Source organism: Aspergillus uvarum (assembly GCF_003184745.1).
Source record: "Aspergillus uvarum CBS 121591 unplaced genomic scaffold BO82scaffold_46, whole genome shotgun sequence".
Taxonomy (NCBI): Eukaryota; Fungi; Ascomycota; class Eurotiomycetes; order Eurotiales; family Aspergillaceae; genus Aspergillus; species Aspergillus uvarum.
This window is the reverse complement of record NW_020291343.1, coordinates 236293-257852: the sequence shown is the minus strand read 5'-3', so window position 1 is coordinate 257852 and position 21560 is coordinate 236293. Positions and strand designations below refer to the sequence as shown.

Sequence of the window (21560 nt, the reverse complement as noted above, 5' to 3'; positions counted from 1 at the left end):
TTGAGGTGATACGGAGAGACGACCAAACAGTTGGACTGGGTTCTCGAGATGCTTGCAGGGTGAATTGAGAGAGGGTGAGAGGTGAGAGGAAGACAGTGAATGGATGAGGGTAGAGTGAAAGACTTATACCGACGCCATCGTTTGCTCAGATTCCGGACCATAGCACGGTGGACGGAGTACCAGTAATCCCCAGTAACCCCCAGTATAAGCCCGGCCCAGCCCATTCGTCCCAATCAGGCAAGTCCTACTCACGCCGCCCGTGACGTCCAAGACTATCCCGCTTTTAGGAGTTCGACGCGTAGGCGGGGCCAAAGTCACGGGACTCATTGAGGGTCCTGGAGCCAATCATGCGCTGCAGATCGACCTCGTTTGGTCATTGCCTAGCTGGCTAGGCGATTTCCGGCAGGTTGTGCCGGGGTTATCATGCTTCTCTGTGAGCCTATCAGCGGCGGTCGATACAACAGGGCTTATCGTGGTCCCAAGATTGCAGAAACATTGATCGATGATGCATTGCTTTCACTTCTTTATTGGACACGTCGACGCCAGATCTTACCTATACGAGAATCCCTGACTTCAGGGGCTGCAAGTTGTTAACCGATGAGGAGTGACAAAAGTCCATTTGACTTACTTCCTTCTCCCAGGCAGCTGGCTTCGGCATTTCCCACCACTCTCCACCTCGTATTCAGAGTCGCATCATCCTGCTCATTTGTTGCATCTTCTTCTCGTTTTATTCCGACTCTGGCCGCGTCACAAAATGCCTGTCGTCCTCGTGCATTGGTGCTGCATGCCGCCTAAGCATAAGTTAGGTTCTTGTGCCGGGTGGAGGATAGATTTCCAGGAATGTCCTCGTACTACGAATGATTTCATAACAGCCGGACTCGTGACAAAAGTGGTGTCTCGGGACCGAGAATCGGTGAGACCTGGCGCACAGCATAGTTTCCATTCTTTCGGAGTACCGTAGATCATTTAATTGAGTAAACGGAACCTCTTCGCCTGGAATCACCATCGACGTCAAAGGGAGAGATGCTCACCGCTCGCCGAGCGCCAAGAAAACCACCTTCAATTCTCAGACATGGGCTCCTTACAGAAAATATTGTGGCCTTGTGTATGGAATGCAAATGTAGGAAACGCATCTCTTCGAGAGGTTACCAAGCATGATTCTGGAGTAAGTAGTTTAGGCACTACCGACTCTTTGTTATCATCTTCATCTGAACGAATTCTCTCCTTGCACGTTAGTCGCCTCACCAACACATGCATACTCATGAAGGAGGATGGCTTTGGTACATTATAGCGTCAGACATAGAATCAGACCGACATTTGGCTACGTAATTGCCGAGACTTTCCGCGAGCAACCTCGACGGATCCAATCAACCCCGGCGTATGTCATGAGGAGGCACTCCTCCTCACGTAATGACAATGGCTTTTCGAAGATTGGCTCTGACCCTGAGTCCTTTTGTGGTCGGCTCTCAGAGACTAGACTTCAGTATCAATCTCAGAGTCATATCAGCCAAAGGTTATATTAGATTTCCGATCGGCGAGAATCTGCGATCCAGTTCATCCAACCGACCCCGAAAGGTAGCCCAATAAGCTTAAATAGGCTGCCAGCACCACGTAAGAGATCGAGGGTAGAGCATCTTTGTTATGTCATCTTCTCAGACTAGTTATCAACCTGTCTCTTTTCTTCTGAAACTTTGTAGTTTGACAGAAGCCAGAATACTGCCTGACTCTAAATAAGTCCTTTCAGCTAGTAGATGTTCTGATAGTGGTCAAGCGGGACCCGTTCGTAAGGTGATCTTGGAGTCCGTCCGGACACGGCTAGCGGGCCGGATGCCCCCACTTCTTCCACCAGATCGTGATCGGAGCCGAGTGGAGTAGACGTAAGAACAGATGAACGGAGATGATGTGGGACCAGGAGGAGACACAACTGAGAATGTTGAAGACTTTGCCTGAGGGAGGTCAACAGACTCGGGGGAAAGAGAGCTGACCCCCTGACTCGGGTACAACACTCCGTCCCAAACTGAAAGGACCATTCACTGCCTCCATCCAGATCTCAGTTCCATCCGGGGAATTTCAACCTATGCCATATGCGCCGCTCCTCGTGCATTGCCCTTGGTCTACGGGTCCCGGACGCGATGCTGCTCAAGGGATGCGATTGACACGAACTATACGTGGGCCGCACGATCCATAATTCTGTTCCTATGCGACTTGTGACTAACCAGACTTTCTAGAGTCGATGGTTCTGTGCAGATTAGTGTCAAAGGGCGAACGCCAATGTGCACTCCATGCATAGTTGGTGTGAGGGCGTTGATGTACATTACTTGAAACCTAACAACTTGAATGTATGCGGGTAGTCGATTCAGGCTCGACGACAGAACCATTTAAGGGACTTGTGTCTAACGAGAAGGATCTATCTCCTTGAGAGCCGGCCATGGCTGTGCGTTCTTGGACTACTCGATGTCATTTCCGCTTGCAAGTAGGGGAGGAGACAGGTGGCCCTGAGAGCGCTAAGCGCATTCACTGCCGACAGACAACCTTGAGAATTTTGAGACCAGACAAGCCAATGATATCCATCTTCCCTCAAGAATGGGTGGATGAGATCTGCCTTGGCTGCAGACGTCATGGAGGCCTCCTAATGTATCAAGTTGTCTGATGGTTTCTAGATCAGTACGCATCAACGTCCATACACTCTCGTTTGTGTCAAGACACAAGGCCTTGTGGTTGATGGCAGCCTTCATGGTGCTTCGTATCCTGGTGACTCTTCAATATAGCCCTTGCGTGTATAAAGTCTTCTACTGACCATAACTCTTTTCCAGAATCCATTCTGATGAAAGATCCGGATTGAAGCATAGGCTGATGCCTGGGTGTATGAACGCAATTATATCCCCAAGTGCTCCCAGTCGCATCTTCGCCAGAGTCATCTCACCAGAGTCATTGACGGAGCGATAAGTGAACACGCGATGGAGTAACCAATGCTGTGCAATGTGATTGGATTACACGGAGGCCAGGGATGATAGCCTGTGTAGAGTATCTTCATAGTAAGAAAAACATCACCATGGCCAGGTCGAGACTACACTTCTAGTGCCCTCCGGAGACACGATGAACTAGACGCCCGAGTTCAAACAAACTCGCAACCGATTAGGCCATGTAACACCGATATGTTGTGGCAGGTCTTAGTCAGAAAGCTCAAGTCCCCATGGAATCGATCACGTGGATTCAACTGGGTCCATAACCCCCCGAAACGAGCCACCAGAATGCTATACAATATAGCATTCTCTACAAGTTCTCGAGCGCATGGACGGAGAATGGCCGGAGTCGGAAAGTTCTGTTTGTGGAGTAACTCCAGCCAAGAGGATCAGAAGGCGCATGCCCAGTGATACATTGTATCTTCCGCGACACCTTGGGGGTATATCGCGTGATCATAGTGTCTGGACCTGTACCCCATCGAACATCACACTGGATCAGTTGCATGGAAGAATTGCATGTTGGGAAAGAAAAATAAAAAAAGGCTACTAATCTTGTGTGCGACCTTCAGCCTTGGAAAGGAGGGTTTTAGAGACAGTACCCATAGAACGAGCACAAGACAACGTGAAACAAAGTGCTACATTAACAATGACTAAAAACTGCGCATACTAAGTCAATGTCAAGGTAGTTCTCCTACGCTGTCTTCGAAAGTGTATTAGCCTACGGGAAATCTCTAGTGAGTCCATATTAGAGACGAAAGTCACACTAACTTCTCGATGCTTGACGTGATATGTGGGCACTGTAATAGCATCTGTGAGCTAGCGAGCTTGGGGCCTTGTCGACTGCTGGAAACTCTAGGTAGCCGCAGCATGATTTGGGTTTCTTGAGGCAGTCATGACAGAGGAGATAGGCCTGGGGTTGCATCTGCAGCGATTTGAAAAGCTCTGTTCAATTCCATTCGGGCTGTAATGAGAAGAGTGGTGAGTGCATCCGAGCCGTCCGCATCAGCACACCTTATCCCTACCAATTTGACAGAACGATTACGCCTTATATGTCGAATGAGGCTGATGGAATATGCGAGCTCGACAGCATTGAGCAGGAAACCTGTCACCCAGACTTATCTGGTTAAACAGCTTATCTGCTGTAGCGGTTCGTTTAGAGCCGGGAGAAGCATCGAATCGGAGGAGTGACACCGGCAAGGTCTCGGCAACCATCCGAGGTATTTTTCTGCGCATTGCCGGCATAGAGACCAGGATCTGGCATCACAGCGAGCGGATGGTTATGGCTATCTTGTGGCTATCTAGATCATGCGGTTTAGAGACTTGGGCAGGGATCAGTCGGCTTCCTAGGCAGCACTACCAGCGACCATTACAGGAACGAGAAGTAGTAAGTTATAGATAGTTAACTGGTAGTAAATACTATACTACAAACAGAAGGAGATTCCGAACGGTTTGATCGGCACTTTGAGCGAGTATATTCTGGTAGACTATGCCAGCATAGCCTAAAAACAGCAACATGTTGTTGCCACTGCACGGGGGGGCACACAGCCACAGGAGGAATCCACCTTTCTATTTGTAGCCGGTCGTGCCTTTGAGATGACGAAAACCGAGGAAGCCGGACGCGATAAGGCATCACCCGATCTCGGAGCACGGTTCTTGTCAGCCCCTCCCCCGCCAATTGATTCCCATCCCCAATGCCGGCAGTCGAATGATCCCGGGGATAGGAGGGCGTGGCAGTTTTGTTGATGTTCCCAATCCATCCGGCTCTGCACCGGCCCGGTCGGTGGCTGGCAGTGAAAGTGAGCAGTGGGGAGCGGACACCGCCTCCATAATTGCCCAAACCAGTAGTTTGGAAGGGCTAGGGCTAGAGGCATCACGCGTCGGTCAACCTATTTTGGTTGTAGGGCGGAGTGAGGTTTGCCGGGCGGTGTGAGTTTCCCGGCGGCACCTCCGCCTGACCACGTGCCGCTTGACCTAATTGAGGAAACAAGGGCAGACGCGCGCGCGCACCCGCCCCGCCCCGCGCCGGAAACACGAATCACTTCCCTCTTCACCGAGCCATCGCCGAACGCGGTCGCAGAATCCCGATCGTTTGTTTGTGGATTGTCACAAGTCTGCGTTCTTATGATGAGTGTCCCAGTTGAGTCATCAGGGATTAGATTTTGCATGCTTCAGTGGGTGAGATAGACAAGGCCATCTGAAGTGGTTGGGATTGTTTCACTCCTCACCAGACAGCCGCAGTTGCTCATGGAGATAGGCCCGCCCCTCGGTATTGGCAAACCCACCGATTCCGAAGGCGGGAATGATGCGACACATCCGCGTCAGCGACGCCCCGATCCAATCCCGACTCACTCGCGCCATCCGGTCCGCGGCAGGAATCGTTATCGGTCGGTTGTAGAGGTCCAAACCCAGCAGATGGATCGGGGTACTGATGAGTTGGATCGAGGCTGGGATGGCCAATTGCGCAAGGAGGATCTTGGCGTACTCGCTCGAAGCGACCGAGTCTGGGATTGAGGTAGAGACCATCGCCGGGAGGCTGAAGGAGCCGAAGATCGTCAGGGCGTCGCGGATGAGGAAGGCTGAGTAGGTAGCAAAGGGAATGGAGCGGGTGACGGAGCGGAGGATCTTGCTCTGGGGTGCCGCGGCGGCGGCGGCGGCTGGTTTGGTTGCGCCTGTGGCTGCCGGAGTTGATGCCGCTGCAGGGGGCGGGGGTGTAGTTGTCCCCGCAGTGCTGGTGTTGTGGTTGTGGCCGAAAAGTTGAGCGAACTTGACGTCCTTCCAAATGCCGACGGAGGAGTTGACGACGAACGTGGTCAAGAACGTCGACGTCGTGGCAAGTGCGTGGTCGATGTGTGGATAGACCTCGCTGAGGACGGTCTCGGTGGCATTCGCCGCCGCGAACGTTGCGGTATAGAGGGACCAGACAAGCAGACTGGGTCGCGACGTGAGGAAGGTCGCAGGTTGCGTGATAGAGAGCCACAGGTGTCGACGAAATGCGGGCAGAAGAGGTTGATTGTGAGAGGACTTTTCCACCACCAGTCTAATTTGAGGGTCAATACGTGCATTCGCTCTCGAGAAGCCAGGTGAGCTGTACCTGTCCAGAATCATCACGGCCGGAGTGACCAAGGCTGCTGAGCCTGCAGCAACCGTGAAATCCGCCGTCAGAAGTTCTGCCAACCGATTGCGCTGTAAGCTCCACGGGAGCGTCTGCTGGAGAACGAAATCATGATCCATGGTGATGTTGAGTAGAAGGGCACCCCTGGCCCTAGAAAGGTGACGGTGGGGGTTCCAACAAAAGAGATATTCTCGGGCTATCCTATAAACAAAGGAAAGGCGTGGAAAGAATGGTGTAGTAGTAAGGGTATCTAGTATCCAGTCAGTCAGACATGCACACGGGCAATATAGAGTATAGGGCAACACTCACCTATGGATGCATACAAATCGCTAGAACGTAACGCTGAACTGGATATGAAAGGAATGAAAGTAGCAGGCGGGCGACAAAACGAGGAGGGTCACCGCGGGGACCCAGCGTGATAATAAAATAATACAACCGAACAAAATAAGGTAATGGGTGTATCCCAAGGTTGGGCAACGTCAATAATTCCCACAGTGCACACCACCTAAGCACTGGCACTGGCTGGCAACAAGGAACAATATCCGTTCGGAGCGAGGGCATCTTCGGCGGGTGTGACCAATGGAAGCCAACCGGGCCGGGACCCGGGTAGCCTCGGGCATAAAAGATGATAGGCAGCCCCAGGCCGATGCTGCTACATAATGGAAACTGAGGCTGTTGGTTGTGGGTGTGGATCGTGTTCTAGAAGGAGAACACGACTAAGGTGAACTGTGAAGCGAAGGTGAGGAAGAGGGAGGGGCAGTCCTCAGGGGGTGGAGTTCGCTATTGGGCCATGACGAGCCTGGCCTGCTTAATCGGTCTTATTCACCGCTGATTGACTGGCAAGAAGTCTGCAGTCAGAAAATTTAGCATGGATAGATTGGATCTGTCGCAACTGTACTCACATAGTAGTCTAGCTTACTTCACATCTTCCACTGCCAGAATCACCTTCACGGTAGAAGAATTGGCCGAAATGTAGCCATTCCCAATTCCTCGGCGGGAACCACGGGTAGGGCCCGACTGGGGGATCAGTGGGTTCGTAACCCTGATAATCACCCACTAATTTGCAATAAATAAGTCTAATACTTGGGAGCTTGAACCTACCACCAATCATCACCGCCAGCATCGCCCTTCCTCAATAGATAAGAATGGTCCGTCGATTTGCCCCTCTTTGATCCACCGCCATGACCAAAACAGCGAAACGAGCAAAAACAGAGGGCGCGGAGATAACTACGACGGCAGTACGCGCCAGTTGAGTTGCTACGCTGTCCTTCTCGGTACGGCGGCGTCAAATCATCAAAGCCCACACTGCATTGACTGCTGCTCTTCGGGCCCTAAAGCAAATAAGAATGCCTACTCTAAACCCCCTCCTCCCGCCTTTGTCTCCCGTAATTCGAAGCACCCGGGTGTTCCCATCCCTATTCATGAATCAAGCAATACTGGTCCAGAACTGCAAACGAATGCCCTGTAGCAAACAAAAAACGCTCTCAAAACGAAGTCATGATAATCGGTCGCTGGTGTATTTCCGCCGGGGTAGTACGGGCGACTCGAGTCCGGGTCATCCCATGCGCCCTCACATGATCGTACAGCAGGAGTTCTGCTTCTTCGCCGAGGTGTAAAACATCTTCGACTGTGCACTCAGACCTTCCGACTTAGATACCAAGTCATCGATCTTCTCGCCGCGTTCGAGGACCTAATTCAGAGAGTCAGCCCTGTCAACTGACTGACCACCTGCTACAACCCAGGACTATCAACTCACACTCTCGATGGTCTTGTGAAGTACGATCTTTGTCTCATCCAGCTCCTTCTGGATCTTGAGGATGCTGTCCACCTGGTGGGGGTCCTGGTAGGCTTGGATGTAGGTCTTCAGCGAGGGGAAGGAGATCGGTTCCCGCGAGGAACCAGCGTTCGGGTGGAGGGTGAGAAATTCGTCAAGAGTCTTGGAAAGGACCTGGTGAGCGGCGAGCGAAGGATACTCGTTATCACTGATGATGACACCGGCGATACCCTGGGTGCGCGCGTATACGTGGAATGTGAAGTCTGGGATCTGGCGGTCAGGGGCTGGTGGTCGAATAGGACTAGGTGGACAAATAACTCGAGATGACGGGTGGAAAACTTGCCTTGCTCTTGAATGTCCTGTCGTTGGCCTTGTTTCGTGCGTTCGGCGACGGTCTTGCTGAACATAGTCATGAACTCGCTAATGCTACCCCTGGTAAAGCGCGAGTAGCTGCTAAGCTCACGCTCGGCGCAGAGCTCCACCGCGGGGGCCTGGCCATTTTGAAGGATCTAGATCGGCGTAGGCGTTAGAGACAGTTGTCACAATAGAAGGAAGAAATGAGGAGCACTCACTCCGATGTAAACGATCTTCATGTTGACGGCGACGGGGGGTTCTGTGAGGCTGACGTCGATGACCAGCCGAAAGCTTGCGGGGCGACGGTTGAGGTTGCGCTTCTCACCGCCTTGGCGCCTGGGGCATCCGTGCCTTTCTTTGTAGTCGTCATCACGGGTTCTTTCTCAATCTATCATGAACTATATCTGGGGAGGTACTGAATATGTCCAAGTAACTTCACTATAGAGTTCTCGACATGCTATCTCTCATCAGCACACTGACTTTTATGCTAGACCAAAGAAGATATCCGTAATGTGGGACCCCATCATCACTGGAATAATCCATATGCATGTGGCTTGATCGATATATATATATACTTAGTACTACGATTGCCATGTGTCGACACAACAAGCTGGCAGCACACTTCATCCTAGCAATTAGTCGTCGCCATACTTTATTTTGATCACGCAATATCTACATTCTCAGGCACAATACGCAGTACCTGAAGGTTAAATCAATGACCACGTTGTTGATTTACGAACACGAGTCTTGGCCGGATTCTCTATCGGATCCGCCCCGGTAAACATCAAGAGAAACACACTAAAAGTGACTACGCATGATTGGCGATATAACCTGCAAAACTCATGAAAGAGAGTACCATCGTATGGCTGATCAGAATTCGGAGCAAACCGACCGACTACGGTTTCGCGGATTGCCCACAGCACCAAGCATCGAGGTTGCTTATTGTCAACGAACTGAGAGGCTTCAGGGGAGGTTCTGGGACGTGTTTGATATGATCCTTGATGGTTGGTTGGTTGGTTGGTTGGTTGAACTAGCTACGTTCCGTATGTAAACAAGATGAAAAGGTCTTGGAATCACGTGGCCGGATTACTTAGCAGCGCTGACACTTATCGTTGGTGCGGCCTTGGCCACGGAGGCCACTACTGATACGAGTATGCAACTACATACATCCACAATTAAAAGAATCCCTCTGAGAGTGGTCATGGCTCGCATCTGCGCAGACATCGCCATGCGTTGACAAAGATTGTCTGAGGAAAGTAGGTCGGTTGTTCGCCGTCGAGCATAACGTCGCAATGAATATTCTCCGATCCGTACGCACTCCACCCTGCACTCCATTGATGAGCTTAACATAATACTAGTCTTGGGCAAATTCTCCCAGCAGCTAACGAAATGCAAATGCAGGTCAACCGAGATGCATGAACTCTTTCTGGAGGAATTGAGCTAGTCCTGCATCACTCGCAGATCCTCATAAAAGGGTCCGAATCAGTTGCGCGTTCAAAGGGGCAATCGAAGGTTAGGATTGAAAGGAGAGAACGAGACACAGATTGAGTCTATGTGGATAACCATGTGAGGGATTTTCCTCCCAGCATGCAAAGTTTTCTTTTTCTCCGCTAACATGCACGTTCTTGCTCAGTATTTTGGGTCTAGAATAGTTGTTGTTGTTTTTCTATGACTCGTTCTCTTCTCTCCCTTGTTGGAACAATTGAAGATCCGCGATAAGGAGTGGAATGCCAGCCAGAATGAAAAGTCAATGCCACTGTTTCCGGGACAGGATCTGCTCACGACTAACCCTTCATGAACGTAAACTAAGCATCTGAACCAGGGACCAAAGGGATCAGTGGAAGAAAAGGGCCCTGGACAACGTCACATTCGGTCGCAATCGTGATGTCCGAGATCTTGGGTGCCGTGCAACGCCGTCCCGTCATTGTAACGCGCCCCAGCGCCGCAACCGGAAAGCTTCCCTTGCTAGGAATGCAACGGAGAACTGGAATTCCCGAACTAACAACATCCTGTCCACCCAAACAATGGAAGGGCTGGGGCAGAGGTAAACATCAACCACAAACAGGCCTTCTGAAAAAGCATATATACCGTCGTTTGCTCCGTCGTTTTCTATCCCTCTTCATCATCGTCTCTCACTCTCTCACTCCAATCAAACTATCTATCAAACCTCCAAACCAAACCCTCTTCACCACTATCATCACCATGCGCTTCTTCGCCATTCTCGCTGCTGCCACTCTGGCCACCGCCACCGCTGCTGTCGGTGGTCCCTCCGCCCGCAACCTTGAGGTCCGCGCTGCTGAGGGCGACAAGGGCGACAAGCCCCGCTACCCCGTTCCCGATGACTGGACCATCGAGCAGGGTTCTGCCAAGTGTGGTAACCAGGCTCAGCTCTCCTGCTGCAACAAGGCCACCTACGCCGGCGACACCACCACCATCGACGATGGTGCTCTGGCCGGTCTCCTCGGCAACATTGGCGGTACCGGCTCGGGCTCTGAGGGTCTTGGTCTCTTCGACCAGTGCTCCAAGCTCGATCTCGAGAGTATGTTTTTCGCCAGCACCATCCTATCATCTTCTCCGAGAAAGGATGCCCCAAGAATAAGCAATGCTAACATTGACCTGTTCTCCCACAGTTCCTATTATCGCCATCGACGCCCAGGACATCCTCAACCAGCAGTGCAAGCAGAACATTGCCTGCTGCCAGTACAGCGGAGCCGACGCTGTGAGTTTCACCTCCAAAGCTCCCCTATATTCCCGAAGAGCGGATAAACTAACACAACTGAATAGTCCGACGACCTTCTCGGTGTCGCTCTTCCCTGCATTGCTCTGGGTTCCATCATCTAAGCGAGTCTCTCTGCACGGCTGGATGCAAGGATGGGCGAAATTGCTCTTTTCTTATTTTTCTGTTCTTTTTGGCAAGAGTAGACCCATTTCTGGACTTTCTTCCTTTCACTAGACTGCCCTTTTTTTTTAAAAAGTGATTCCTAGTCTACATAATTACACCCTAATAAATACCACCGCTTAATTCTACACACAATGTCTTTGAATCCGTATGGTATAGAAGAGAGGGAGACTGTCTACTAAAATCTGGCAATTGCAACCGTCTCATTTGTTGAGGTACCAAACTACAGTTCTTCTGAGCCCACAAACCACTTTCCTCCCAGTGAACACTCGCTAACGGCACTCAGACACAGGCACCTGACAAACCCCGCTGACAAGAACTCGGATCCATCGGATGACTGAGAAGACCTCAGTCATCGAACCTCCATTGGTCGGGGTATAGCATGGCAAGAACATTACAGCCTTGCAAGTATAATGCATAAACCTTCCCATGCCAGCGGTGCCCTACTTATCCCACAGAGGTTTCGGAGTTTCCAAGTTTGCAAGGTGATATCGCTACTGGAACAGCACATTATGGCCACGGGTTTGAAATGCACCAACTCGGAAAAGACTTTTTTTCTAACCAAGCAGTGTACTGCTGCGAAAGCTTCACTGTTAAAGTGGCAACCGGTGGAGCTCCGAACAAGCTCGCTAGTGACCCGGAATGCTTCTTCTCGAGATTCCACCCACTCCGAAAAACTGGGAGACGAAAACTGCTCCTCCATAATGACGTTGCCCCTGAAAGAGCCTCTCGCTCTACCGCGCAAGATAGCTCATTACCAACGTGCCTCAGAACTGGCACAAGGCCTACTTATTTTCTTTTTCGATGGGGTCTACTCTGCAAGGGTTATACTACAGTACATAGGCAGTCCACCATGCCTTAAGTCACTCCATGCCAATGGGGGAGTGAGAAGAATTGTGTGGGCTTTCCCCAAAGCATGAAGATAGGCTGACCCCTGATCAAAGTTCCCACGACGCTCGAACCACCTTTGCAAGACGAGCAATGCCACGTTCCATCTCCTCCCGCTGCCACCATAGATCAGCGACCGTCGGCACCAAGTAAACGCCAGAGCAAGGGCAGATTATCCACTTACCGTCGTCATGGAGAAGGAAAATCGAAATTTCGTCACTGTCGGTTTCGCGCCTCGAGCTTGGGTTGTTACCTTGCCCTCCCCTTGCCAGGGATGGTAATATGAGCCGGGAGTCAAAAGGACCTTACTCGGACTCAGGATCAGTACCAGTCCCCAGCGGACAAAACGGAGAAAAGGGGATAGAGTTCAGTCAAATAAGCAAAGGAGCAAGCGTACCCGTTCTTCGATTAACATCTCCCAAAAATGCTCCGCGAAGCAATCCTCCGAATCCTCAAGAGATTGATCGTCGCGCATCTTCCGAAATGTCGGGTTTGCGTGGAGGTGGAACTGCGCCCAGATGAACATCCCCCCCGTTGGCGGCACGAACGAGAAGATCGGGACGGCGTCGAGAACCGCCACGAGAGTGGAGTCCGCCACATCCAGTTCGGAATGCTGCGAACCCGAGACGAGGGTGAATTCGTGCTGGAAGGCACGGATCATCCAGTCCCGACGGGCTTGGTATTCGTCTCGCAGGCTCTGGAGCCAGGTTTGGTACCCGTCCAACCCCCATGTCTGCAGGAGGCTGAGCACGACGGCTTGCCAAAGGCCGGACGGGTCTTGGGTCTCGACCTCCGTGGCGAGGAGGAGGCGCTGGATGAAGAATGGGCGGGCGATGAAGTATCCGAGGCGAAGGCCGGGAGCCAGAGTCTTGCTGAATGACTCGAGGCGGATGGCGCGACCCTGGTAGTCGATTTGGAGGAAGGATGGGGCGAGACTGGCGAGGAACTGTTCGTTGGATGTGCTTGTATCATTGGTGGTCTTCGAATTGAGTTCGTATTCCGGGAATTGGAGGAAGAAATAGGGGTCGTCTTCGACGATGATGATGTCTGGTATGGATTGGAGTAAGTTTTCGTCGGTAGTTGATCAAGCAGAGCTCAGATGAAGATCTAATGACCATACCGAACACAGATCTCATAGATCTTGCGCCGTCGCTCGACTCCCATTGTCACGCCAGTAGGATTCGAGCCCACGCTCACGAGGTAGAGAACGTGCGGACGCTGGAAAACCTGGATGGTTCAGCTCCCATTCAGCCAGAGTGGATTCTAGGGAGTCATCGTGGAAGCCTTGAGCATCCATGGCCACTGGTGCGGCGTAATTGCCCAACGGAACCCAACATGCTTGAGCGGAAGGGTATGTGAACTCTTCGCAAAGGATATAATCTCCTCTTTCGCAGAGAAGGCTAATCACCTTGCTCCAAGCATTGGTGTTACCCGGATGCAGGAGGATGTCGAAGTTCTCGCAAAGGGGACGATGGACGTGCTGGGTGAAGTCGCGGCACCGTTGCCGTAGCTGCGCGTCTCCTGCACCACTCCCTGGCCAAGTTACGGTGAATGAAGATAGAGAGACGGGAAGACAGAACCTACCGTACTGGAGGAAGCTAGTAAACGGATTTTCCGCTTCACCAGCAGTCAGATCTAAACTTATCTGGAGAATGTACATTTTCGGTATAGTGTTTAGGAAGCCTGCCTGTGGGGCTTTTGGATGCGATTCATTGCCACTGGACGACCGATTTCAGGATGGAAAGAGGCTTCGAATCAATCTTCTTCCGAGAGAGGGGGGCTTGAGTACTTTATACGACGAACTAAGTATGAACAGTGGTTCAAGTGCTTTTACGTGTTCAAAAAGTATACTGTATGGTGTATACGAGATCCCAACCGCCCCATCTAGATCTAGATCCACTTTAGCGAGTAACTAGTGCCGTTGTCAATGCTGAACCTGAACCTCCCCCCTCCGCCAAATCTTGATAGGGATCGGTCCCAGCCCCGTATTCGTGGTTTCATGCCTCGTGGGTTCCCAGGTCGGATGAGGCAATGCGAACTCGTAGCGGTGCACCAGCGAAGCGATCAACACGGTCTGCTCCAGGTAGCTGATGTTGCGACCGATACACCCGCGGGCGCCGGTGCTGAAGGCCACAAAGTACGGCTGCAGGTCCTTGCCCGCCTCGCCGAGCCAGCGCTCCGGCTTGAAGGCGTCCGGCTCGGGGAAGACGGCCTCGTTGCGATGCACGACATACGCCGAGATCCCGACCGACGTGTTCCCGGGCACGAACTCGCCCAGAATCGTGGTCCCCCCCGGGGGCGTGCGGCGCGGCAGCGCAAACGAGACCGGCGGATACAGCCGCATCGACTCATCCAGACAGGCCCGCAGATAGGGCAGATGTTTGACCTTGTCGTACGGCGCGACGACCTCCTCCTCTTCCAGAACTTCGTCCACCTCCTCGCGCAGCTTCTGGAGGCAGTGCGGGTGGCGCAGAAGCAGGAACATGACGTTGCTCAACGCGATGGCCGTGGTGTCGGACCCGGCGTTGATCATGATGCTCACCTCGGCGACCACCTCGCCCCATTCCAGGTTGTGCGGCACCCCGGTCTTGTCCGCCATCATCGCGGCGAAGAAATCGTCCAGCTGCTCCCCGTTCTGGTAACGTTTCCACCGGTTGTGGGCGCGGCTGTAGACGATCCCGTCCCAGTCCTGGCTGAGCTGCCACTTGCGGCGGAACGTGGTGGACAGCAACTTGCTGGCTTTGACGAGGGTGTGGTACCACTCGTAGCACCAGATTAGCGTCGAGGTGGCCGACCCGTTTGCGAAGTGGCATTCTCGGAAGCTCACGCGCTTGATGGTCCCGTCCATGGATTCGGACGTGATCTGGTCGTTGCCTTGGTCCAGAAAGCGGATATCTTCGCTTAGGCCGATGTTTGCGATGGCTGCAATGGTGAACAGGTTCGTCCACAGACGGTAGTCAACCGTCAGATCCTCTTCCTTGGGGCGGTAGCCGTTGGGGAGGGGATCCGTGCACCGGGCATCGAACGCCCCGATGATGCGCCGCGTCATGTCGGCGACCTTGTACTCCCAGGATTCGAGGTTCTTGAGCGCGTAGGCACTGGACAGGACCTTGCGCTTGCGGGCGTGCTCGCTCTTGTCGACGACGTCGGCGAGGTGGAAGTGAGAGCCGCTTGTGATGGAGTAGAACAGGTCCTTGGTGCATTTCGTGCTGTGGCCGTAGATGTCTCTGATGGCATTGGGGTCTGCGTAGGATAACATGTTGGGGCCAGTGCGGAGCACTGGATGGTTCTTATGGGCTGCAAAGAGTCGCTTGTATTGCGTGCCTCTGTGGGACTCGATCACTAGAGGAAGACTCGAGATTCCCGACCAGAGTGAGAGTTGGGGGTACTTGCGGAGACCTTTGGGATCTCGGAAGTAGTTGATGACGGGACGTATGCCATGGTAGAAGAATAAAAGATGACAGAGGATGAGGAGGACTAAAGCATACATGATTGTGAAGAGGAGGCTGGCTCAATTAATTTGTGCGAATGTTCTGTGGTCATCGCGAGCAGCACTTGATTGATATATGTCGATGCATCTGTATACTTACCCGGGATTATGCCCAAGCGAAGACAAAAGCGGTTAGCGCCGGCGAGACTATCCCCAAATATCAGAATGGTAAATGTCGGCGAACATGCAATCCACTGCATGATTGTCAATCCACATGCTGGATGATCCATGCAAAAGCAGCTGAGACGGCATGGGGCTGCACGAGAGGACAAAATTCGATCAGGCTCTGTCCAATTTAAACATACAATCCACCATACATAAGTGGTGGCATAGCCCGGGAGCAGCGCAACTGGAGGTCTCCGCGACACCTGAAGCCTCGATAACGAAATGGCTTATACTGAACGTCCTAGCTCAAACTCTCTTGACCCTCACAACTATGCAGCAATAAAGCTAGCACAAGGTTTAGGGCAGAGTGGTGGTCGCATTGACGTTGACAAGGTTGGTTTGCTGCGACCCTCTGCACCTGCGCTTCCATTGGACGAACTTCGCCGTCGATTCGAGGAGGATGGATACCTCTTTGTTAAAGGACTTATTCCCCGTGAGGATGTTCTGGACGCTAGGGAGAAGTAAGTACGCTGCCTGCATGTGAGCATCCGGGGTATATTTCTGTTATTGACTGTGGTCCAGCTATTTCAACGCCTACGCCCACACATCTCTTCTGCAACCGGGGTCATCCCTGCGGGATGGTATCTTCAACAACTCGTCTCATCCCGATCTACACAAGGGCATTGGTGGTCAAGGCCTGCCGGCTGATCCTGTCGAGGCTAAGATTCTTATCGACGCCCACTCCGACCCCAAGTACCGTGCCTTTGTCGAGCATCCCGCTCTGACGCATTTCATCCGGCTGTTGATGGGCTGGAAACAGCATGTGCTGCTGGACCGAACGATGCTGCGCCATAATGTCCCCTTTGGGATGGGCACTGGCATACATTACGATAAGCTTTTTCTGCGCGGAGGCGAGGGATACTGCCTCACTGCTTGGGTCCCAATTGGTGAGTTGAATGATATCTCCGAAGTGGTACGCTATTCTAATTCATCGAGGCGATATCTCAATCAATGGTGGAGGACTGTGCTACCTGGAGAAGTCTGTAGCGCTAGGACATGAGATTGAGGAGGATTTTACCACTCGCGCTGCCGGGTTCACGACTGAGCAGCGCCTTTCCGCCTATAACGTCAACATGATGGCTGGTGGAATGCTGGCCAAGTCGCCTAACGAGTTCGTGTCAGATCATCCAACCTCCAAGTCTCAAAAGTGGCTGGCCACTAATTATGAGGCGGGCGACGTGGTTTTCCATCATCCGTATACCATCCATGCTAGTGGGCGCAACGAGGATGCGCAGGGGCGCATTCGATTGAGTACGGACTTGCGTTTCTATGAGACTGGGGATGCGGGGATGGATGAGCGGTGGTTCAAGATCTGGGATCCCAATGATGGACTGTAAATTTTGGGGTACATTCGGTTGAATCGTTGAAAGTACCGTACGTAGTTGATTTAGTTGATTAATTGAACCATGGATGGGCGGGGTTGCCGAGTAGATGGAGTAGCCGAACAGGCAACCGTCGCCGAACCCCTCCAATTTTGTGAGATCCATCTCTTCAACTCTACCAGCTACTCCTTCCCACCTTCACCGATTCTCTGCCTTGCATGCCAGCAAGGCGCCAACCCTGGTAAGCACCCTTAAATGTCTTATTTTATAGACACTACTGATTGGCTTTAGTGAGCATTGCCGAAGTAAGTGCTCAACTTTTGTCCCTGTGGGCTGCTCGCTTACTCATTGAACCCAGGACACCACCTGCGATGTAGGCATTTTCAGAATAGTCACGTCGCCTTCGTCACTGAACTCACTTCATCTGCCTCATAGGTGATGACTCTCGCCCCAAATGTGAACGATGCCGAAATGCTGGGAGAGAATGCATTCGTTCCAGCCCACAGTTGCAGTTCCTGAACACAACCAGCGCAGAATATGCGCAGGATTTCTCTGATGCGTCAAATACACTAGATATCAGTATGGCTTTTCTTCTGGTTACAATCGCAGCTTACCTTCCAGCAGGCAAACATGCATTTCAATACGTCGATGAGACTCCAGCCTTAGCAGCCCTTTACGCGGCAGAGACAACTATTGCCGCGGAGCAGACTGACGCGTTTCCCTCTCATCCAACCCGCCAGATCGAACATGGTGGCATTCGCAGCTCAGAACAGACATGGGACGAATCGAGACTATCTGCAATCAATACTCTCCTCGCCGCTGATCTACCGTCACCGCAATCACAAACCCAGGCCACGCAGGCACAGTTGAGCCTAGAGGAAGCCTGTCTTATCCGTTATTTTGTCGAGAGTCTCGGGTTATGGGTACGTTGTCTTTGATAAGGTTGTGCGGCTATTGCTCAGACCCTCAGTTCGACCTGTGTGACCCGGAAAGGCACTTTGCCGTCGTTGTTCCACAAAGAGCGCGTATTTGCGCACCTCTTCTGGACGCGATCCTCGCCGCATCCGCCCGGCATTTCAGCACTCTCCCTCAACAACGTCAGCTCGCAATAACACAACAATATGGATTGAAAGAGGGCCTCGCTATTGGCGAGGAGTCTATGCTCGCCTACCACAGTCGCTCTATCGCTGGCCTACGTGCTGCCAGCCAGGAACCTAACGCGATCATGGACGAGAACCTACTTGCCGCGGTTGTGATTCTCCGGTTCTATGAAGAACTTGACAGTATACCTTCTCTCAATCCCTTCCACTCCTCACCCCTTGGGAGAACGCCTCGGCTGATCCACCAGGTCCCTTTACCGATCCCCCCTCTGACACCGCCATCCGTGGTCTCCAAGTCTTTCTCGAAGCACAAGCTTCTTCCGCGATCCAGACGTGTCATGGCCTCCGCTCCTCAGCCTTCTGGGTCGGCTTCCGGCAGGAATTCCACATGGCCATCACCCAGCGTCGATCCTTCCGGATACCCCTCACCACTGTGGCTCACTACCTTCCCACCCGAGCCTCTCCAGACCATATCTGGGCGAACCGGTTGCTCATCATCGGGGCGCATGTCATTCAATACTGTTTCCCGCCAGTCCATTCTCCTGAACAATCTCCCGGTCAGAAATCCACCGTCTATGAACACCTTCTCAACCTCCGCCAAAGCTGGGCGGCTCGCGCACCCTCGAGCTTCACCCCAATCTACACCACTTCTGCTTTGCCCTCCGAAGGACTCTTCTTCCCACAGCAATGGTTCCTCAACGACACCCACATCGTGGCCACGCAATCCCTCGGGCTCATCGATCTGTTGCTTGCCACGCACGACCCCCACGTTGACCGGCTCCGCCCCCGCGTGTCGCACCGTCGGGCGCTTGCCGTGCTAGACGAAGAGATCCGTACCACAGTGCGGGAGATCTGCGGGGTGGCGGTAGCCAACCGACAGAGTCCAACGGCAGCGTTGACAGCGAGTCTGTCGGTGGTGCTAGGGGCGGAGACGTTTCGGGAGGCATCACAAGCGGAGAAAGACGCGCTACTTACTGTGGTGCGGGGTATCAAGGCGGAGAGTTATTATTTCCCTGGAGAAGGAATGGAAGGGGTGATTTTAGGGGTGTGGGGGGGAGGGAAAGTGTCTTTCCTGAGCCTGTGAATTTACAGCATGAGCAGTTGCACATGACTGGACGTGATGAGGTATGAGATTTGAACCTGCCAGCCTTCGTCAATCTCAAACAACATGAAACCACAATCAGTAGCGATAAGACAATGGTCGAATTGACAAGAACGGCAGATAGGTATAATCTAGAAAGCATATAGACAAGTTCAGAACGCCAGCCCCTCAGCACCGCTGGAAACATGGAAACTCATATCAGACCCAGCAAAAGTGATAGTATAAAACCCCCGAATGGTTGAGAAAATCGAACAAAGCAAAACCCCATGATCGTCAATTCATACAATATCCACGCTCTTCACAAATAGCCTTTTTGGTTTTCTTTTGCATTGGCAAAATGGTATCGTATCGTCCTCCTCGAAGCGAGATCCGGAAGTCCTCCGAAAAAGTCGTGCAGAGAAAGATGGGGACTAGTAAAGCGACGACCCATTCTCCGAATCTGCAGATTTCACAAAAAATTAGCTTCGACCTTTTTTCCCAGTTTACCATCTGTGTTTCTGGGAGGGGAGAAAAAGGCAAGAAAAACATACATCCTGACTCCACATCCCGGACGACCGGCGCCGCAGGGCCCTTCCCACCACCACCGCCACCACCGCCACCGTACCCCATCATCGACTCGCGCTGAAAGAAGCCCAGATTCTTTAAGCGCACGGAGCGCATGTAGGATTCCTGCTCGCGGGAGAAGTTGTAGGGCCGCTCCTTCTCGGGCCCGCCGTAGGTCTTGAAGAGGGCGGCGCCCATCGCGACGAGCGCGAGGCAGGCGACGATGACGATGACGATGATGGCGGATCTACTGAGGGTGCCCATTTTGTTGGAGGGTTTGTGTGCTGATCGGATATGTACTTTGTGGTTTTTTTCGGGAGGGGAACAAAGTGACGGGAAATCGTTTGCGATACCCGGTTTCTGTGCTGGAGATTCTTCTCTGTGGTGTTGTACGGAGTTACCTAGTAGCGAGATATATAGTAGTGCAGGCGGACGGATTTGGGCACGGCCGTGCGATCGGGGAGGTTGGTGGTCCGAGTACAATGGAGACTAGAATTGGAACTAGTCTAGTGTGCCAGGTGGGTGTGGTTGTATTTATTTTTGGGGGGGGGGTGAGGAGGAAAGCGGGAGTGCGCGGGTTTATAATCGCATGCTTGAACGGGTTGCTTTTCTTGGTGGTGTGAGACAGATTCGATGTTGATGAGTCTGTACTGGGATGGGACTGAGTGAGGGGAAGAGAAGTAGGAGTCGGAGGAGAAGAAGTCCGACCGAGAGAGAGAGCGAAGAGTACAATATTTAATTGGGGAATCGGAGGGAAATCAAGCGCCGCTCAGCAAGCCAAAGCAAGCATCCAAGGACAAAGAGAGAGAGAGAGAAAAAAAAAACTCGACCACTACTGATTCGGACGCGTGAGGGGGCCCACTGTTATTTATAAATCAGATTGGAACAAGATGAATGAGAGGCAGAAATCGACAGAAGAGTAACATGGGTCAAGTTCATGGATGGTTGCCCACGCGGCCTGCTGGCTGTGTTCCAAGCTGGCTGACGGGCGTCTTTCATCGCCATTGGGTGAGCCTCAGCGCGGTCGGCGCGTCCCCACCGACTTGTGCGCATCGAGTCCTTGGGGTGCCTGCCTCTGGATACGCTGATTCATTTCTTCACTTGGTTATTGACCGGATAGGTAGATTGTTTACAGATTGAATGTGCTTCTATGCACAATCAACTTATTAGCCATAGTTCTGTTGCAATGAGTCCTTCCTCCTTCCTCCTCCTCATGCTATCTCGCATTCTCATCTTATCCACCCCCTCTTCCATTCCACTCCGCCCTTGCCGAAAGCTTGACCAAGCAACCAAGGGAGATGGCTTCATCATTGGCTGGAGATGATGTTGCTGCGGACTCCGGTGACTCCTCGGTCTAGAATTGTCCACTTCATCCCATACCACCAGACTGACAGCCTACTGATGTTCTAACTTACTATCCAACTTCCTTCCACTCCCTTCTCATCTTAGTGTACTGTACTCTGTCATCAACCCGAGCACTTCGTATTCCAACAGCCGTATTCGGCTTTTCCCACCTGAAACAGCGTGGGGCCTTGAAACGGCAACGTTTCTGCCACCCATCGGGCCAACGACGTAATTTGTCCGCACGATCGACAGTATCGGCCCTCGCCCTAAACCCTTCCCATGCGACAATCACAATTCCCACGTCATACCTTTCGATACCTCTTCCCCCCTCAATAAACTCACCATCGCGAGTCTAGTCTATTCGACACTGGACTTAACAATCATGCTGCCTGCCTGCCTGCCTGCACCCCCCCCAGCCGGGTATAATTAGTCCAGTCCCTGGTGGGGATTGTCGGCGGTAGCGGCCCGGCCTGAGGCGGATACGCCGGGACTTCTCGCAGGAAC

General features: G+C 52.4%; 8 protein-coding genes across 8 annotated transcripts; 3 read left to right on the top strand and 5 right to left on the bottom strand.

Moving 5' to 3' along the window:
* Window positions 1-5005: 5005 nt before the first annotated feature.
* On the bottom strand, window positions 5006-6572 carry BO82DRAFT_133706 (uncharacterized protein). The gene is made up of 2 exons (XM_025629996.1): window positions 6385-6572; window positions 5006-6325 (listed from the first exon to the last, which is right to left on the bottom strand). Exon 2 carries the CDS (start codon window positions 6192-6194, stop codon window positions 5178-5180), a length of 1017 nt encoding a protein of 338 aa, XP_025489672.1. The 5' UTR covers window positions 6195-6325; window positions 6385-6572; the 3' UTR covers window positions 5006-5177.
* Window positions 6573-7309: 737 nt separating this feature from the next.
* BO82DRAFT_419887 (palmitoyltransferase YKT6) lies at window positions 7310-8442 on the bottom strand (the record flags this gene model as incomplete). Its single annotated transcript, XM_025640123.1, has 4 exons — window positions 7310-7765; window positions 7832-8112; window positions 8178-8358; window positions 8422-8442. The coding sequence occupies 4 exons, from the start codon at window positions 8440-8442 to the stop codon at window positions 7646-7648; spliced, it is 603 nt and encodes a 200-aa protein (XP_025489671.1). The 3' UTR covers window positions 7310-7645.
* A 1963-nt stretch (window positions 8443-10405) lies between these two features.
* Window positions 10406-11044, top strand: BO82DRAFT_288813 (hydrophobin family protein; the record flags this gene model as incomplete). Its single annotated transcript, XM_025631627.1, has 3 exons — window positions 10406-10742; window positions 10834-10922; window positions 10988-11044. 3 exons carry the CDS (start codon window positions 10406-10408, stop codon window positions 11042-11044), a joined length of 483 nt encoding a protein of 160 aa, XP_025489670.1.
* Window positions 11045-12040: 996 nt separating this feature from the next.
* On the bottom strand, window positions 12041-13650 carry BO82DRAFT_419880 (PLP-dependent transferase; the record flags this gene model as incomplete). The annotated part of the gene is made up of 5 exons (XM_025640122.1): window positions 12041-12106; window positions 12175-12304; window positions 12404-13037; window positions 13218-13523; window positions 13575-13650. 5 exons carry the CDS (start codon window positions 13648-13650, stop codon window positions 12041-12043), a joined length of 1212 nt encoding a protein of 403 aa, XP_025489669.1.
* Window positions 13651-13914: 264 nt separating this feature from the next.
* Window positions 13915-15480, bottom strand: BO82DRAFT_340426 (cytochrome P450; the record flags this gene model as incomplete). Its single annotated transcript, XM_025633509.1, has 1 exon — window positions 13915-15480. The coding sequence occupies one exon, from the start codon at window positions 15478-15480 to the stop codon at window positions 13915-13917; it is 1566 nt and encodes a 521-aa protein (XP_025489668.1).
* Window positions 15481-15867: 387 nt separating this feature from the next.
* BO82DRAFT_434170 (phytanoyl-CoA dioxygenase family protein) lies at window positions 15868-17001 on the top strand (the record flags this gene model as incomplete). Its single annotated transcript, XM_025640930.1, has 3 exons — window positions 15868-16106; window positions 16168-16532; window positions 16582-17001. The coding sequence occupies 3 exons, from the start codon at window positions 15868-15870 to the stop codon at window positions 16980-16982; spliced, it is 1005 nt and encodes a 334-aa protein (XP_025489667.1). The 3' UTR covers window positions 16983-17001.
* A 155-nt stretch (window positions 17002-17156) lies between these two features.
* Window positions 17157-19151, top strand: BO82DRAFT_340420 (uncharacterized protein; the record flags this gene model as incomplete). Its single annotated transcript, XM_025633508.1, has 5 exons — window positions 17157-17208; window positions 17259-17272; window positions 17326-17890; window positions 17938-18250; window positions 18316-19151. Exons 3-5 carry the CDS (start codon window positions 17549-17551, stop codon window positions 19149-19151), a joined length of 1491 nt encoding a protein of 496 aa, XP_025489666.1. The 5' UTR covers window positions 17157-17208; window positions 17259-17272; window positions 17326-17548.
* An 11-nt stretch (window positions 19152-19162) lies between these two features.
* On the bottom strand, window positions 19163-20263 carry BO82DRAFT_356436 (uncharacterized protein). The gene is made up of 2 exons (XM_025635727.1): window positions 19700-20263; window positions 19163-19608 (listed from the first exon to the last, which is right to left on the bottom strand). Exons 1-2 carry the CDS (start codon window positions 19974-19976, stop codon window positions 19580-19582), a joined length of 306 nt encoding a protein of 101 aa, XP_025489665.1. The 5' UTR covers window positions 19977-20263; the 3' UTR covers window positions 19163-19579.
* Window positions 20264-21560: the final 1297 nt, after the last annotated feature.

Coding starts and splice junctions, on each gene's coding strand:
- BO82DRAFT_356436 (XM_025635727.1), bottom strand. CDS start 19,976: ATGGGCACCCTCAGTAGATCCGCCATCATCGTCATCGTCATCGTCGCC. Junction 19,609..19,699: donor CCGGGATGTGGAGTCAGGAT/GTATGTTTTTCT, acceptor TGAAATCTGCAG/ATTCGGAGAATGGGTCGTCG.
- BO82DRAFT_133706 (XM_025629996.1), bottom strand. CDS start 6,194: ATGGATCATGATTTCGTTCTCCAGCAGACGCTCCCGTGGAGCTTACAG.